At 35.4% G+C, this 18,608-nt stretch overlaps 1 protein-coding gene across 6 annotated transcripts in view; it reads right to left on the bottom strand.

Moving 5' to 3' along the window:
* The window catches only part of CNOT6L (CCR4-NOT transcription complex subunit 6 like), a 112,311-nt gene that overhangs the window by 60,158 nt on the left and 33,545 nt on the right, over nucleotides 1-18,608 (bottom strand). For 5 of the 6 annotated variants that reach the window (XM_081812952.1, XM_081812954.1, XM_081812950.1 and 2 more), the window contains exons 2-4: nucleotides 8,293-8,414; nucleotides 5,259-5,445; nucleotides 3,913-3,998 (exon numbers count right to left, since the gene is read on the bottom strand). In XM_081812952.1, coding sequence (XP_081669078.1) covers nucleotides 3,913-3,998; nucleotides 5,259-5,445; nucleotides 8,293-8,404 — 385 coding nt within the window. In that variant the 5' untranslated portion in view covers nucleotides 8,405-8,414. Of the gene's footprint in view, nucleotides 1-3,912; nucleotides 3,999-5,258; nucleotides 5,446-8,292; nucleotides 8,418-18,608 lie in introns of those variants that run through there. The other variant, XM_081812955.1, reaches the window with a different exon arrangement.

Below are 18,608 nucleotides of genomic sequence, written 5' to 3'. Positions count from 1 at the left end.
GCATTTTTAAGTTCTGCCGATTCATCTTTCATTTCTGCCCTTAGAGACTCTATGTTGCCATTAATTGATTTCTCCATTCTAGCCATTGTCTTCACAATTGCTAGCCTGAATTCCATCTCCGACATCTTGGTTATATCTGCATCCATTTGTAAATCTGCAGCATAGGTCATAACCTCTGCGTCTTTTCTATTTGGGGGGCTCCTCCTCCTAGTCATTCTGTTGATGGGTGTTTGAGGGAATGTAGAGAGTCCAAATTGTTGACCAGAACCCAAGCAAGATGCACCTGTTTTCTTGGGACCTTAGGGTTGCTGGCCTCTTGTTTTCCCAGCCTGTCTTCTGCAGGAGGGGCCTGCCACGCTGTTACTCAGGCAACCCTGTTTGGGCGGAGTTGCCCTGCCCACCTGTGGCGGGGGATGGTCTTGGCGAGAATCAGTCTTTGGGGCTTTTGTTCACTGGCGGCTTTCCACTCTCTTCCGCGAGTCTGAGCAGAAGAGACCATTTCCAACCCTCTGCCTCAGAGCAGAGAGATCGCAGTCTGTTCTTCAGTGAGCTCTCCAGGCCACACTGTCTCTGTTTCTGTCCGTGCTGCTATCAACTTCAGCATCCTGGGTTGTGCGCCCCTCTGCAGCGCGCCCAGTCCTGCCTCCAGGTCAGAGCACATCTCTGCCCTTCGTGCTTCTAAAACCACCAGCTGCTCCCAGTTCGCTCGCATGACCCCGCCGCTCCAGGTTTCTGCCCCGGGGGCTGCAGTTTGCAGGCGCGACCCCGCCCCTCTGGGTTTCCGCCCCAGGGGCTGCCCTAAACTCCTTTCCCCACTGCTACCCGTCTGCGCATCTGTGCCCGTCCGCAGCACGCGAGGCTGTCGCTCACCGGCAGTGTAGGATCCCCACGGCCAGGCACCCTCCCGCTGCCGTTTATCCTCCAATATTTGCCCGCGGAATCATGGCTCCCCACTTCATACCTCAAAACCAACCGCCTGCAATACTCTGTAGAGAACCAGATCTTCTTACATCTCAGGCTGGTTTCATGGGTCCTCAGAGTGGTCTGGTAGATATCCAGCTCATGTCTGGGGACCAGTTGAAATAGGGTCCCCTACTCTTCTGCCATCTTCCCCCCTCCCTCTACTAGATTTATTACCAATTTCTAGAAGCTCATTATATAACACAGAAATGAGTACTTTGCCTCCTGTATGAATGACATATTTTCAAAATGCATTTCTTAAAAAGGTACTCTTTTTAATTTCATGAATAGAAAAACGTGTTATTCTTTTATATTATATTTCATGAATAAATTTCACAAGTAAAAGAAGCTTCTACTGCCATGGTCCATTTTATTTTAAGGGAGATAAGTAATTCTTGGAAGCAAGCTAGAAATCTTCACAGCTGCTGAAGTTCTAAATAGTTTACAACCTGGGACTTCAATGTTTAATGTGTGAGGACAACTCTTTGGCCCGTATGTCAGATAAAGTATTGCCTTACACCTTAAGACATGAGTGAGATCTAAATTATTTAAAATAACTATGGAATAACTGCTTTTACTTACTTCTTCTATAAAATTAATACACTCTGGATTTTTCTTTTAAGTGACTTAAGGAAACACTTCCAAATTACTTGACTGGCCATGTCTGTAGTTTTTAAATTGGTCTTCTTATCCTAACTCCTCAAATACCATACATAGCCTTCACACACAGTCCTCAAATGTCAAAACAGAATTTCTAGAAATTAGCTTGTTGGGCCAGGATGATCAAACTTATTATCAGTATTTCCCTATCTGTGCTTCAGAGGAAGACAAGGAAATAGGAAAAAGGTGCTCCTTTTTTCAGTTTCAAGACAAAATGGCATCTCAGAGGTTGTGCATTCTGTTTCTTTTAAATACATCACAGTGCCATTTTAAATGCTCCACTCCATTCCCTCCCCCTTTCTAGACACAAAGTACCACTATGTGACTACTAAAATAGATTAGAAAATTATTTCAATTTTTACCTTCCTAAGACTATAAAGCTACGACTCATTAGGGACATTTTACTTGTTCAGTTGCTTCATTAAACCAATCCTGTTTTTACCATCTCAAATTTTTGAAAAATGGCAGAAAAGACTCTGAGTTTCCTTCATTTCTGAAAGGTCCTTGGCTTTTCTATAGGCTTTTCTATACCGGATCACCTGAATGGAAAGTAGCCTTGCAGAAAAACTGATTCTCAGAAAAGAAAAGGACTGTAGTTTAATGAAAACTATTTACAGGCATGAACAAAGCTAAGTTAGAGTTCACAAGGCAGAGCTGGTGCCTAATCTGAAAGACTAGAGGTCTAAGAAGAGATTTTAACAAATGTGAATTGGGAGACAAAAAGACACTAGGATCAAAGACCAGCAAAAACAGTAGTTTGGAAGATTAAGATTTTAACTAGTAAAACAGAATGAGGGCCTGAGGAAATAATAGATATTCAGAATGATTCATTCAGTTGATGCTTATATAAATTTTATGGGAATGTATCTTTATGTGAGATAACACAGAATAGAGTTATGAAACAGTAGGATATATAATATTTGCTTTTTCGTGAACATTACATGGTACAAAGGGTAAATCACGGAGTTCAACAGTAAATTATCCATTTGTCACTGATGTGCTCTCCATCAATATTAGCAGGAGGAAAATAGCTGTTCTAACTGGTGTTAAAAGAAACAATGTTATTCTTAGAGACAAAAAATTATTACAATCAGTATGAAATCGTATGTGAATTTCATACTTCATGAATCTAAGATTATAAATAATGACAACCATTCCATAATATTATTTAATAGAAAGGAACAAACCTGTTCCCACTCCAACTCTAGCTGGATGGTTATTTCAACTATTTTTATAAAAATAAGATTTAGCATATATAGATTAAGGTGAAATATCCCAACAGGTGCCCCGAGTTCAACCTCAAGAAAATATTTTAGGTAAGTATCCCCTGGTCCACTTCATATAATAAAAAAATGTATCAATAAAGTCCTACAGAGAAACTAAAAACACAGGACAGATAATTCATATAATTATGTAATTTACAAAAGGTTAACTGTACAAAGAAGTCTAATACCATTTCTGTCATTTCAACTAATGTCAGGATTCTTTCCATTCATATTCAAGCTTCATTCTTAATACTCCATTATATGACATAAGCAAATGCAAACAGAACATTTTCACAGAGACTCAAATTGTCTTTGAAGAAGGAAAATAACAATAGGGTTTATTTTCCAAGGCTGTGATTAATGTTCATTCCTTATGAGCACAGAATAAAATGTTTAACCAATACAGTACGTCTGTATTTAGTACTCTGAATTCAAAATAAACCCTTCTTCCTATGCTATGCTCTAAGAGAAAACTACAAGTTTCAGTATTTACATGAATTGAGAATGACTTTCATTCCAAACTGACTGAGATGAGATTATCAAGGAACATATATTTTGGATTATACAGTTTATTTAGAATAATCAGACTTATTAGGTATAGTTCATTTTTACTGTTATCATTTTTTTCTCTCTTATAAAACATGTCAATGCTGTTTTATCTACTCTACCAAAATTTGACATGGGTCATTCTGGCTAGGGTTTACTCTATTAAGTCATTCTTTTAAAAGGGTGGGGGAACTACAGTGTTAAATTTAAAATACCTCCTCTAAGAAATGTCAGAATTTTATAGAAAATTAAACATATATATAAAAAAATTTCCCCAAACAAGTTTGTTAAAATGATGGCAGCATGCTAAAATTCTGAAACTCAATTTGATAATGAAGAACCACTTTATTTCAAAAGAAAGCATATTTACATTCTTAAAATTATGCTAAACCTGATCTATATTGTGACCAAAATTGTCTTTAAAAGCCTCACAAACACTTCAATACTGAGTGTTAATGCTGTCATGTCAAAAATCACTCACCTTTCAAACCTAGAGTTTGTAGCTGGAAGAGCCGACCAAGTTCATAAGGCAAAACCCGTAACAGATTGTTATTTAAAAGCAATTCCCTGTTTAAAAAAAAAACAAACTGTTTAGTTTAATATATCAAACTTTATTAATATCTGCAACTGTTTTCTTAACCTTCCCTAATATACCATGAGTGATATTTACTTTCAAGGCATATTTCTATACTTTCAATCCAAAAATGTTGTGCAATATTAAAGTACCACAAAATGTGTAACTGCCACAACTGTTAACAGTGTTTCTATAGTTTACTCATTCTCTAACACTGATTATTAAAGTTGTAAGGATTGTATATCATTCTCGGGCTAAATCCATCCCCTTTTCTCTCTCACCCAAATGTCTAAGAGATACAAATCAGAGTGACAGGTATTCTTAGTATCCAAAGACAACCGATATCCTTGAATCCAGTCTAATTCATAGAAAAAATAGCCAATCACCTTTACCAATTTTAAAATTGATTACAACTGTTATCACATTAAGATACTATGATGAACAATCACTGACACAGAACATAAAAACTGAAAATAAAGAATAAGATAATACAGATAATAGGATAATATAGATAAGACCCATGTTTATGATTCTGAAATTTTGGCCAGACTCCAGAAGAAATAAACAACCCCTCATTAGATAGCTAAAGAGTACTTAAAAAAAAAAAAGAAAGAAAGAAAACCAACAAAAACATACAATAAGGAGATAGTGAGGAGCAAGATTCTAAAACAATATATAAATGTTTAATTTTAAATATATGACAGCAATTTTTAAAAATTACTCCTCAACATACAAACATAGAAAAGCAATCTCTGTTGATACTGAGAACATTTATACAAGGTCTTAAGGGACCTACAAAATTTTTTCCTATGAAGAAATTCTTAAAGAATCCTGAAGGACTAGAAATAAATCCATTTATTATCAAGTTTTAAAGGTTTCCTTAAAGATTTGTGATATATAAGTATACTTTTCCTTATAGAACAAAGATATGTTCCTAAAAGTTTACTACAAGAACAGATTATTTTCCCAATTACTTACAATTATCACACACTTGAGCCTAAAGTGAGACTTAGTATTTTAACCCCACCCCACCTCAAGTCTGTCAAAAGAAATATAAGCGCATTCTATCTAGAAACCTTCAAGTTAAAGGAAATGTTCAATGGAAGCCAACTCAAGCATTGTTTAGACAGTTTATGTCATTTGTTCTTTAGACACATGGAAATCCTCCTGTAAGAGGCGTAATATCCCATAATTTTCTTATTTGGTAAATTTAGAATTTTATATAGTGAGTCATATCTATAATATTTTCTTACCTGAGAGACACCATGTTTCCTAGTTCTGCTGGTAAACTTCTGAGTTTATTGGATGACAGATCCAGGTAAACCAGATTATGAAGCTTGGCAATATCAGGTGGAATGCGACTAAGGTAATTGTCATTTAGGTGCAGTGCTGTCAAGTGTGTCAATGACCAAAGTGACGTACTTAAGCTCCGCACTCTACCTAAAAGGCAAAACACTGAAGCATTAAATTTAAGGCCAAAGACAAGGATTCAACTTAAAGAAATAAAAAGTGATAGAAGAGACTGCAATATATACAGATACTCCATCTTTGACATTTAATTTTGTATTAATACCATTTGATTGCTTCTAAACACACTTGGCCCTTCTTTAATTTCATGCCACTTCTGCCTGACAACCAATATTTCTCATGAACTTTCCATGTATTAAATGAGATGTGGCATAATGACGAGACCGCTGGAGTCAGGGTGATAAGGTCTCAAGAAAAACATGGGGCTGACTTAAGCTTTTGTGATAGAACAGTCTTGAATTTTAAGGCACAGTACTAACAAAAATATTTCTTACATACTCCACAAAAATTAATAGTGCAAGATTTATCCATATTTTGGGCCTGGATTATTCTACAAACGTTAAATAGATAAGAGTAATGGATTTAGAACCAACCTTAGATTGATCACTAGAAAACCATTTTACCCCTAAAGGAGATAGCTTTCCCCTTTCTGATGGTACAATTAACAACTCTGGTTTAAGATTTTCCATTAAATGCAATATACTCAAGTAAAATGGTCACACATTAAGCTTTAGCAATCAGTCAGCATCTGACAGCTCAATGGTGGAACATGTATTAGAAAACGTCAGAAAACCTATTTCAGAGTCCTGATTTTTACCACTTACTAGGTATATAAACCTGGACAAATCACCCAGCTACAACTGCTCTAAAATGTGATATTATCTTAATAATTTATGTGAAGATCATTTTATAAACTTTACAAAAGTAAAATAGAATTTAATTTTATATCACTATCAAAACAACAGATTTTGATTAAAAGAGCACCGAAGGTAGAGAGGGCACAAAATCTCAAACAGTAAATGTTATTTTTCACACAGCTATCAAGCAGTAAACTCAAGCTTACATCTGTCCAGGGTTCTTTCTGTCACAGGTTGCTTCATACTGTCTATAAGCAGGCTTAAAGTGCCATCATTTTAACAACTAGGATTTTGTATTTATAGGAAAGAAAGTTTTCAAGTTAAGAGAGGTTCTGGTAAAGGAAAACTATTTCAGTTGTACCCAGGATTTAATCAAGTGGTTCTCAAGCAGGGGCAGTTTTACTCCCCAAGGGACTTTGGCAATCTGGAGACATTCTTGGTTGTCAAAACTAGAAGAGTGCTAATGGCATCTAATAGGTAGAGGCCAGGAATACTGCTGAACACTATGCTGTACAACTGAAACTAATGTTATCACTGTGTGTCAACTATACTTCAATTAAAATAATTATAATTTATGTAAATTACAGTCCTTAAGATCTCCAGTGCTATGTATTACGGCAATCTTTTATCCCATGTGTGTTTTAATGGAATTCTTTACAAGATGGTAATATCTCATGTTAATATTCATATGTATTTAAACTTAATATATGCTTAATATATTAATATACGTTAATACTAACTTATATTTAAACATATATATGGGAAACTATCATATTATGGACCCAAACTGCTCGATAACTATCTTCATAGCCAAAATTCATGTCTACCAATGAAATATCATTGTCTACCATGAAATTAATGTCCATTAAATCTTTAAAAAAAAGAGACAGAGTAGCACTATTGGCATCTAGTGGGTAAAGACCAGGAATGCTGCTAAACAACCTACAGTGCACACAACCGCCCCCAACCACAAAGAACTATCTGGCCCTACGTGTCAGCAATGCCAAGTTGAGAAACCCTGGGTTAGCCCATTAGGATTTACTCATATATTCATTCTGCTGATTACCATCACCTATCTACCCGGTTACCTTTTAGCTAAATGTACAGGTAATTCTTGCTATTGACACTATGATGTGAGTTTAATGCTTCCAAATGAAAGCCTACTGGAGGAAAAAAACCCATTCTACATATTATCTGTACTGTACCAATTCATAAAAGAAAGAGAGTAATTATATTCTATTTTTAATACTTTTAACTTTATAGTAATTTTAGATTTACAAAAAAGTTAACAAGATAATAGAGTTCCTATATACACCTGATCCAGTTTCCCCTAATGTTAGCTTCTTATATTACCATGGTACATTTGTCCAAACTAGGAAACTAATATTGGTACATTACCTTTTATTGGTACATTACTAATTTACAGATTTCATTTGCATTTCACCAGTTTTTACACCTTTTTGTTGTAAGAGTCAATTCAAGATACCATTTTGCATTTAGTCATCATATCTCCTTAGTCCCCTCAGCTATGACAGTGTCTTAATCTCTCCTTATTACTCATGACTTTGACAATTTTGAGAATTACTAGTTAGGTATTTTGTAGTCCTTCAGTTTGGGTTTGTCTGATTTTTTCTCACTAGTAGACTGGGGCTGTAAGTTTTTAGAAATCATATTCTATTTTAACAAATCCTAAACATGAACGGTCATGTAACACAGTTATTAGTTACTTGTTAGAATAAACCAATAGCTTCTAGGTTTCCTACTCTGCCAACACTAGGATGACAGAAGAATAGCAAAGATTTCAATTTGCAAAAATAATTACTCTGCAATAGCCAAAACAAAATATATTATATCAAAGAACCTGATTTACTCAGAAACTGAACTCCCAATGTCCTCAATTACAGATGCCAACCCTGGCCCAAGGTATTAATCTCAAAAGAATGAACAGAAACAAAGATATTTAGTCACAGGTAAATTAAACACTAGTACCCTCTGCATCTTGTATTTTCTCAATTAGTTCATCTATTTTAAAATTTACAGCAAAGAGGTAAATACGACAATATTCAATTTGTATTCATTATTGTTATTATATCCTGGTTTAAATGCTTCAGATTCCACTCACCCGAGATTTCTAATTCTGCCCAGTGAGATTTTTTCCCATTGGCTACCTCCTCTGCTGACATGATGGTATAAATTCTGCGAGGATCTGGAGGATCATATTTTTCCTTTGGCATCCCTATTAGTCTGTTTAAACAAACAAAAAAGATGACCATCAATTACTACAGTCTTAGAGAAAAAAAGAAAAATGGGATGGTAAGTTTTCTTTTTCTCTCCCCTTGCCAGGCTACTAAGTCATTTTTTACTACAAATTCTCACTAGAAGGAAAACACAGTATGTTAGGCTCTTGCAGGAACTCAGGAACAGATGCCTAAGGAAAAATGCAAACAATGACATTGGATTTCACATTGAACTTTGTAGTTGCTTCCCGAACATCCATTCTATCCCAAACATCCATTCCCTTCTCCTTCCTTTAGCTGCCTTGCTTTCCTAAACAGACTGACCCTACACCAGTTTTCTGAATGGACTGACTAGTCTAAGAATATCAAAGTAATCCATCCTCCTTACCTCAGTGATATTCAAATATCTTATATCTAAGACAATCAGCACATGACATTCCTCTTGTCACAGAGATTAGTTCAGAAGGATCTAATAATCATGAGGCTTAAGATTCATTCTATGCTTATGGAAGGAGCAGGCTTCTCTCTCCTGCTAGTCATAAAAGAAGAATATAGTCCACATTGCTATTGACAACCATCCAACAATAATAAGGGAAGACAGCCATAGAAGTCAGAGTCTAGAAAATAGAGAAACAAAGAGCCCTCACCAAATCATACCTGTAGGACTCCCAAACACTCGGCTTTTTGGATACACAAGGCAATATACTTCCCTTATTGTTTAGGTTGTGTTTTCTGTTACTTGCAGTCAAAAACATCCTACATAATGATATTTTCTTAGTATGAGCCAGTCTTGGTTTAATCTGTTGTTCTTAAGTAATACCAATTCTTTTCACTCTTGCAAGTGTCCAACTTGGGGGGGGGGGCGGGGAAATGCACCTGGGTGGCTCAGTTGGTTAAGCATCGAACTTTTTTTTTTTTTTTTAAAGATTTTATTTATTTATTTGACAGAGAGAGACACAGAGAGAGAGGGAACACAAGCAGGGGGAGTGGGAGAGGGAGAAGCAGGCTCCCCGCAGAGCAGGGAGCCCGATGCGGGGCTCGATCCCAGGACCCTGGGATCATGACCTGAGCCGAAGGCAGACACTTAATGACTGAGCCACCCAGGTGCCCCAGCATCGAACTCTTGATCTCACCTCAGGTCTCAATCTCAGGGTCCTAGGTTCAGCCCCATGTTGGGCTCCACACTGGGCATGGAGCCTACTTAAAAATAGTTTAAAAAAAAAAAAAAGTGTCCAAATTTGAATGATGGAACTACATGGCCACCTTAATTGAAATATTAAATAGTCTTCTTTATGTAACTGCAAAAATAATCATCAAATGATCATGAGTGAGGACAACTAGATATAAAAATCCTCAAGTATGCAATGTATGAAGCGTATGACAAATGGCCCTAAAGTAACCATTCGAGGGGTACAACACAAGAATTACTGCTTGGTAGTTGGCAGAAAATAAAATCTAGTTCAGATCTAGCAAGAAAAGCAAATGACAAAGCCCTCAGCCTAATTAAAATCCTGCATGCTATCTGTAAATTGCCTTTTTTTTTTTTTTTAATAGTTGGTTCTTTGCTCACATTTAACACACACACACCAAAACCAAGTGCCTAATATGGGAGTATTTCCAAGTAGAGTTTAGAACCTATAATTCAATGGAATTTACTTTCAGGTGGTAAATAAAGAAAAATTAGTGGTATTCTAATTGTTTCAAAAACACAGCTAGTTCATAAGAATACAATCAAAATTTCCCATACCATATCTACTCCTCATATTTCTGAAGGTAAAATAGTCACTTTCCCCTTTACTAAAAGGGGAAAAGAGAAAGTTTTCCAGATCTATTCAACCGGTTTAACAGTAATTTACTTCCAAGTTTCCAGGTTAAGTCCTCTGCTTTAATCTTACCATACAATTTGGTTAATACTAACCCATATTTTATTTCCCATACGTATCTCAGATCGTCATACAGCACAAAGAATAGGAGCATTTTCCACAGGAAAAAAAATTAATTTTTACCACATTCAATCTATGTAAAAATTTTTTTTTTTTTTTTTAAGATTTTACTTGTCAGAGAGAGGGAACAAGCAGGGCGAGCGGCAGGCAGAGGGAGAAGCAAGCTCCCCACTGAGCAGGGAGCCCCATGTGGGACTCTTATCACAGGACCCTGGGATCATGACCTGAGCCAAAGGCAGACATTTAACCAACTGAGCCACCCAGGCGTCCCACTTCTAAAAGTAAAATTTTTAGAGGACAAGGTTTTTGGAATTTCTACTGTGCACAAGGCATGTGTATCTCTGAGTACTTCTGCATACTAATATAAGATTCCACAAAAACACAAGATTAAGCAAAACCAAATTAAACAGATCCAAACCCAATGACATGCTACAAATCCATTCACTACATTGCAGATAGGTAAAAAATAAAGACTGCAAAATACGCAAAAATAAAAAACTGTTTCATTAATTTTACATCATTTTCATTAAACCACAGAACACAGGTTTAGTGGGGTGCCTGGGTGGCTCAGTTGTTAAGCGTCTGCCTTCAGCTCAGGTCATGATCCCAGGGCCCTGGGATCGAGTCTCGCATCGGGCTCCCTGCTCGGCGGGAAGCCTGCTTCTACCTCTCCCATTCTCCCTGCTTGTGTTCCCTCTCTCGCTGTGTCTCTCTCTGTCAAATAAATGATACCTTAAAAAAAAAAAAAAAAAGAACATTAGGATTAGAGGTCAACTTAATGTGGCTTTTAATCATGGCTCCCACTGGATGGTATGTTCCTTAAGGGGACTATGTGTTATTTCTGTGTGGAGGCATGTCCTTTTTATATTGCTGTATAGTTCCTACCACATAGCAGGCACTTAAGATAAATTTGTGGAATGAGTATATGCTTTATAATCCTAAAATCTGCCACCTTCCTTTCCTCCCACCTTTTCCATCTCACAATTTTCAGTCAACGCTTTTCTAAAAATTAATCCCAGGAAATGGTAATTAATCCACATGTTCAATACCACTAAATATTTTAATAATCTAGACAGGTCAATTATTACTATCTCTTCTTGGTCCTCTAATTCTTATTTTGAAAACAGCAACTATATAGAATCTTTTTTTCATAAATTTCCACCTTCCTAAATCCACTAAAATTTACAAAATCTGTTCCTGCAAACCAAATCCATGAAATGTTTACCAGTGTTTATATGTAAAACCAAAGTAATATTAATAGTGTCATATTAGGGGTCAGAGATCTCTTTCAAATTTGATTAGGAAGCCAATGAAAATACAAGTCACTTAATGCAAAACGAATATAGATTTGGATTGTCTGCTTAAAGCTTTAACATCTGACATTTGGGTTAACTAACAAGCAATTTAGTAGAGTCTACAGTTCTGGGATAATGTCTCTGGGTTAGGAAAGTATTTGCTATCACCTTATATTAAATGTACTGATAAGTTTTAACCTGGTTATCTTTGGTCAATTCCCCAGTATTAAAACTTGCCATTCTTGCCCTGGGAACTGTACTCTTCTCCACCTGTCCTTGACCATTCTATAGATTACCTGTTACGGTTGGCCCTTGAATGACTTGGTGGTTAGGAATGCCAATCCCCCATATATTTAAAAACTCACGTATAACCTTAGACTGCCCTAAAACTTAACCAGTAAAAGCCTACTGTTTGTTGACCGGGAGCCTTACTCATAACATAGTAGATTAACACTTTTTGCATGTTATATGTATTATATACTGTATTCTTAAAGTAAACTAGAAAAGAAAATGGTATTTAGAAAGTCATAAGGAAGAGAAAATACATTTACGGTACTATAAAAAAGTCTGCTTATAAACAGACCTAAGCAGTTCAAACCCAACATTGTTCAAGGGTCAGCTTCATTACCCTCATCCTTTGTGATAAGGATGTTTTATTTTCCTTTTAGTTGTACTCTTTCAGCATAGTGACAAGAGGGAGCAATACAACTACCTGATATGTGGGGGAAAAAGTAGTTAACAAGAAATGCCAAATTCTTTATAGCGTTGTTTGAGAGTAAAATATATATTCTGTAACTTTATTTTTCAAGTAGTGCTATTAAAATGGTGTAAGCTACATGAGGGCAAAGATATTGTTTATCTGTAAAAGTTCTGTAGTAGTTCTAGTGCTTGGTATAATATGTGGTATAATACGTGATGGGAGTAGACCTGAAATAAATATTTGTTGAATAAATGTTAAACGGGTCAGAAACATGAAATTCCAAAGATCCGAGGTTATTTTTTTTCCATAATGATGTGTGACTTTACCGTCATAAAACATGGGTTTTGTTTTGCTTTGTTTAGAGTAGTGTTTAGTGTTTTGTTTAGCGTGGGAAATACTCATGAAAACTTTGGGGTTCTTTTTGAATGTTTGCATTCTTATCATCTATGGACTTTAGTTGAATATGTCATTGCAGACAAATGCCATCCAGAGAGGCCCTTGGTATAGAAGTAGAGTGGGGAATGCTAATGAAATCATTATTTATCTCAGGGTGTCCTCTAAGCTCTTGAGTGTCAGTCTTTATTTTTAACAGTATGATCCTACTATATGTAGTGTGATTTGCTAGGTACTGTTTTTTAGTGTCGGGTGGTGAGCCCATTCAGGGAAAGTATAAATTTTATGTGACAGTTGTAATGATTAAGAGTTGTGTATAGTTAAAATAGATACTGATGAGGAAATAGAAACTTCAGAAATGCTGCAGCTCAAGGGGTTATTTTGCTTCACTATAAAAAAGGTGAACTTAGATTTATTTTCTCAGAAAGGAAAATAGTCTTAATGCTTAAGACCAGATGGGAAGGATGGATGTTAGGTGGTTATTCATTAAATAACAAATAATGTGTTTCATAACCTTTGGGAATAAATGCCAGTCATAAGACAGATTTATCTGAGAATATATAAAATATAATAAATCATTGACATCTTGCTCTAAAATGTAAGCAGAAATTTCTAATGTGGGCTTAATTTTGTCTTCCTCCAGGGGCGCCTGGGTGACTCAGTCGGTTAAGCATCTGCTTTGGGCTCAGGTCATGATCCCAGGGTCCTGGGATTGAGTTCTGTGTTGGGTTCCCTGCTCAATGGGGAGTCTGCTTCTACCTCTACCCTTCCCCCCTGCTCAGGATCTCTCTCTCTCAAATAAATAAATAAAATCTTTAAAAAATTTTTTTTGTTTTCCTCCAACTCTGGGAAATTTGCTAGCAGTATTTCTGCCCACTTAATATTTGTATGGAAATAAGTATGTGTCTAATGATTTGTATTTTAGGGTTGAGTAGTTAGAAGTCTCTGATTCATTATGAAGCAGTCTGCGGTAGTTGTAGCATTCTTTTTTTCTTAGACTGAATTCTAAGTGAAATAATAGTAATTGTGATGAACTATAGATGTGGATAAAATGACCTTAAATTTAGACAGCATGGTGAGAGGGAAGCTCTGGTTTAACACTGTAAGAACATTTTCTATGTACTGTATAGGTTGTTCTTTTATTATAAGTTGTTCTAGATAACCACTATTAACAGAAGTCCGGATTAGTTTTTTTGTTTTTGTTTTTGTTTTTTGGAGTGGGAGTAGTTGTGTTATTTTATTAGCCTCAGATATAAAATCTGAGATTTGGGATTCTTTAGCAATAGTATATTTGGGTATATTTCACATATATTTTATAATATGCTATTCACTGAAACAACATGATATGTAAGTATTTTGCATTATATTTATGGTTTTGGAAAGTCCAATTTAAATTTTTCTAGGGCAAAGTAGGTCTAGTGCTGTGTGTAATATTGCTTGTAACTGGGCACCTGGGTGGCTCAGTCGGTTGGGTGGCCGACTTGATTTCTGCTTAGGTCATAATCCCAGGATCCTGGGATCAAGCCCCACATTGGGCTCTGCGCTCACAGGGGAGTCTGCTTGAGGATTCTCTCTCTCCTTCTGCCCCTCACCCTGCTTGCTCTTGCAAGCTCTCTCTTTCTAAAGTAAATAAATTTTAAAAAAATATTGCTTGTAACTGAAAAAAATTGGAATACATTTCCCATACAGTTTGTATTTTATGAGTTTACATGAAGTTTTTTCTGTGGAACAGAAGACTGAGAAATAAACTAATGAAAAATTTCACATGTGGTAGTGATTAAATAGCCTTAAGTGGTGGAGATTAAAACTAGTTTACTTTTAGGATAGTTCATGTAGGAACTAAGAAGTATGACATAATCAGGTTCTTGGTCCAGGACTGATGGTAACTCTCAGAAATTTTGCACTAGAATCTGGGAGGGTCATGTAGATGATATGCTAATTTTCAATGAATGAAAAGTGGATGGCAGGTTTAAAGAAGCTTATGTAGTTAGCATTTGGGGAGCTAGGCGAGTATTTTTTTATAGTGTTGAAATGGGGTTGAAGATTGGGAAGTTAAACAGGTTGTGATGCCCAAAGGGGCTTTTATTGTACTCTGTTACATGATCAGGATTCCTAGTATAAATTAGGTTGATGTAACAGGAGGATCCTTTGGGAACTGATGTAAGATGTTGTAAAAATTAGAACTTATGGAAAAACCAGTTCAAAAACGTACCTGTTTCATCAATTTGAAAAAGAAGATAAAGAATTAGCTGTTAGGCTTTCCAAAAGAAAACATTTCTATTTTTTGGATAAAAAGTATTACTCACTCATTAGTTAAGCCTTAGAACGACCTATGAGACTGCTAGAAACCACATTACCAGTGTCACGTTCAGAGAGTTAAATTACATTTGAATTATTATTTTATATTTCACAGTATTTTGAAGTAGGCTTTTGTGGTTATGTCTCAATGTGAAAAGTTGATGCTGAGGAACTGAGAGGGGAAAATAAAGCTGAATAGGAGGCTTCAGTATTACCAATTTCCCAAATTTGAATTCTCTAAGTCTTTAGTAGCATATTTGAAAACCTGATCCCAGGGTCCTGGGATCAAGCCCCACATCGGGCTCCCTGCTCAGCAGGAAGCCTGCTTCTCCTTCTCCCTCTGCCTGCCTCTCTGCCTACTTGTGCTTTCTCTGTCAAATAAATAAAATCTTAAAAAAAGAAAAAAAAAACAGCAGTAACAAGGATTCTTTTGGTCTTTAAAAATAAAACAAAATCTTAAAAAAACAGCAGTAACAAGGATTCTTTTGGTCTTTAAAAATACTTGAACTCGGGATGCCTGGCTGGCTCAAACAGAAGAGCATGCAACTCCTGATCTTGGGGTCATGAGTTTGAGCCCCATGTTGGGTATAGAGACTACTAAAAAAATAAATTTTAAATAAATTTTTAAAAAATAAAAATACTTGAACTCAATAGCTCTTCTTTCTAGTTGCTTTATTCTTAGGAATCTACTTCAAATCCCAAGCCAAACTAGTTACCTACCCAAACAAAATGTATAGGTATATATGACAATAAAGCCTGTGGATGAAAATGAGATGTCATAATAGTTGCTATACTTCTATCTAAAGGTAATCTTATGGTAACCCACAATGATAACTAAAGGAAGCTTCTAACTCTATAAAGGAGTAAGGGCACAGTCTACTTGTCAGCTAAAGAAAGTACTATGAGAAGAGGAAAAAAAAAAAAAACCGAAAAGAATCAGAATATAACTCCTTTTCTGGAAAATTTGGAAATTTTCTCATATGTGGGATACCAGAAAACAACAGCAGCTACACAAAACAAATAAATGCTAAAAGGAAAAATAGAGACCTGGGATTATAAATCTATCAATCACTTCAAAATTCCAAAATAATTAGACAAATTTCATTTTATTTCATCAGCTACCAATTTGGATAACCAAAGCTTACAACTCTATCGTTCCAAATTAGGTCTTAGTTTCTACCTAACAGTCACTATGCTTTAATGCCTCTTGTATTTACTTACTTCCTCCCACTTATCTAAACATATTGAATACAATCTAATTATCCCGCAGAAAACGGGGGGGTGGGGGGGTAATTGGACTAGATTAGAATTTTCACATCAATTTTTTCAGGACTATGATTTCTTTCCCCTACCCCTTCTTATCTTTCCACTTTTTTGGTGTAGCTTTTGTTTTCTATTTCCTCTGATACATACATTTTCACGTCTTTCAATTCCTATCCACCCTTCATGGCTCAAGTCATCGGTCACCTCTTCTTCAGAATATTTCCCCCTTTAAAAATCAACAAGCTAATTCTAAATTTTATACAGAGGAATCTAAAATAGACAAAACATTTTTGAAAAAGAAATACAAACTTGGGTGTACCCACTATCTAATGTTAAGACTTACTATAAAGATCTAGTAATCCAGACAGTATTGTATGGATGAAGGGATAGACACATGTAGTTCAAAGGAATAGAACTGAGAACTAGAAATAGAACCACACCTTACAACCAATAGATTTTGCAAAGGTAATTCCATAGCGATTAGTTGTTCTAGCAGCATTTGTTGAAAAACCTGACATCCACATGCAAAAATAAACAAACATCAATCCATAACTTGTACTATAAACAAACTTACAAGGATCATTAAATTTAAATGTAAAACCAAAAACCATAAAACTTATAGAAGAAAACACAAGAGAAAAATCTTTATGACCTTGGATTAGGCAAATAATTCTTAGATAAAAACATAGAAAGTATGATCTGTAGAAGAAAAATATTGATAAACTGAATTTCATGAAAATTTAAAACTTCTTCTCTTTGAAAGATGAATGAAAAGACATGCCCAGGACTGAGAATAAATATTTACAGAACACAAATCTGGAAAAGCACTCCAGAATATATAAAGAACTCTCAAAACAAAATCATAAGAAAAACAACATAATAAAAAAATTGGCCAAAGATTTCAAGAGGCACTTCACCAAAGAAGAGACACTGATAAAAAATAAGCATATGAGAAAAATGCTCAACTGTAGGCATTTGGGAAATGCAACTTAAAAGGACAATGAGGTATCACTACATGCCTATTGGAATGAGTAAATTAAAAACTTACATTATCTAGGGCCAACAAGGAAGCCTCACACATACCCATTCTTGTGCGTACGTTTATATATATATGTAAACACATATTCATTTATATTTTTATAAATAATATTCATGCATACATACACACACAGCTACCCTCACATTTCGATGGTGGAAAGCAAAACAGTACCACCACTTTGGAAAGGAGTTTGGTTGTTTCTCACCAAGTTAAACATACTCTTATACAACCAGCAATTCCATCCCTAGGTATATACCCAAGCAAAATAAAAACTTACATTCACAAAAACCTGTACATAAACGTTTGCATCAACTTTATTTATAAGCCACCATACTTGGAAACAACTCAAATATCCTTCAACTGACAATTAGATACTAACTATGGTACAGTCACACAATGAAATATTACTCAGTAATAAAAAGGATAGAACTAATGATAAAAACAATATGGATGAATGTCAAATGCATTATGCTTAATTAAAAATACCATTACCAAAAGGCTATGTACAATGTACCTCACCATAGTAAAGGCCATACGACAAGCCCACAGCAAATATACTCAATGGTGAAAACTGAAAGCTTTTTCTTCATGATCAGGAATAAGACAAGGAGGCTCACTCTTGCCACCTTTATTGAACATAGTACTGGAAGTCATAACCAAAGCAATTAGGCAAGAAAAATAAAAGGCATCTAAACTGTAAACAAAGTAAAACTGTTTGCAGACAACGTGACATTATATATAGAAAACCCTGAAGACTCCACCAAAAAACTGTCAAACTAATAAATTCAGTGAAGTTGCAATATACAGAATACACAAAACTCTATCTCTATACATTCATAAACTATCACAGAGAAATTATGAATACATCCCATTTACAACTGCATTAAAGAACAAAATACCTATGAATAAATTTAACCAAGGAGATGAAAGATTAGTACAATGAACACTGTAAGACATTGATGAAAGAAACTGAAGATGACACAAAGAAATGGAAAGACAGTCCATGCTCATGGACTGGAAGAATATTGTTAAAATGCCCATAATACCCAAAGTAATCTACAGATTCAATGTAATCCCTATCAAAATTCCAATGGCACTTCTCCAGAGAAATAAAACAAGTAATTCTAAAATTTGTATGGAACCACAGAAGACACTGATAGCTAAAGCAATTTTTTTTATTCTTATGTTAATCCCCATACATTACATCATTAGTTTTAGATGAAGTGTTCCATGATTCATTGTTTGTGCATAACACCCAGTGCTCCATGCA

Source organism: Leptonychotes weddellii, chromosome 2 (assembly GCF_054177405.1).
Source record: "Leptonychotes weddellii isolate Sample4059 chromosome 2, ASM5417740v2, whole genome shotgun sequence".
Lineage (NCBI taxonomy): Eukaryota > Metazoa > Chordata > Mammalia > Carnivora > Phocidae > Leptonychotes > Leptonychotes weddellii.
Note: the sequence above shows the minus strand (reverse complement) of the source record. Positions and strands in the feature narration are given on the sequence as shown.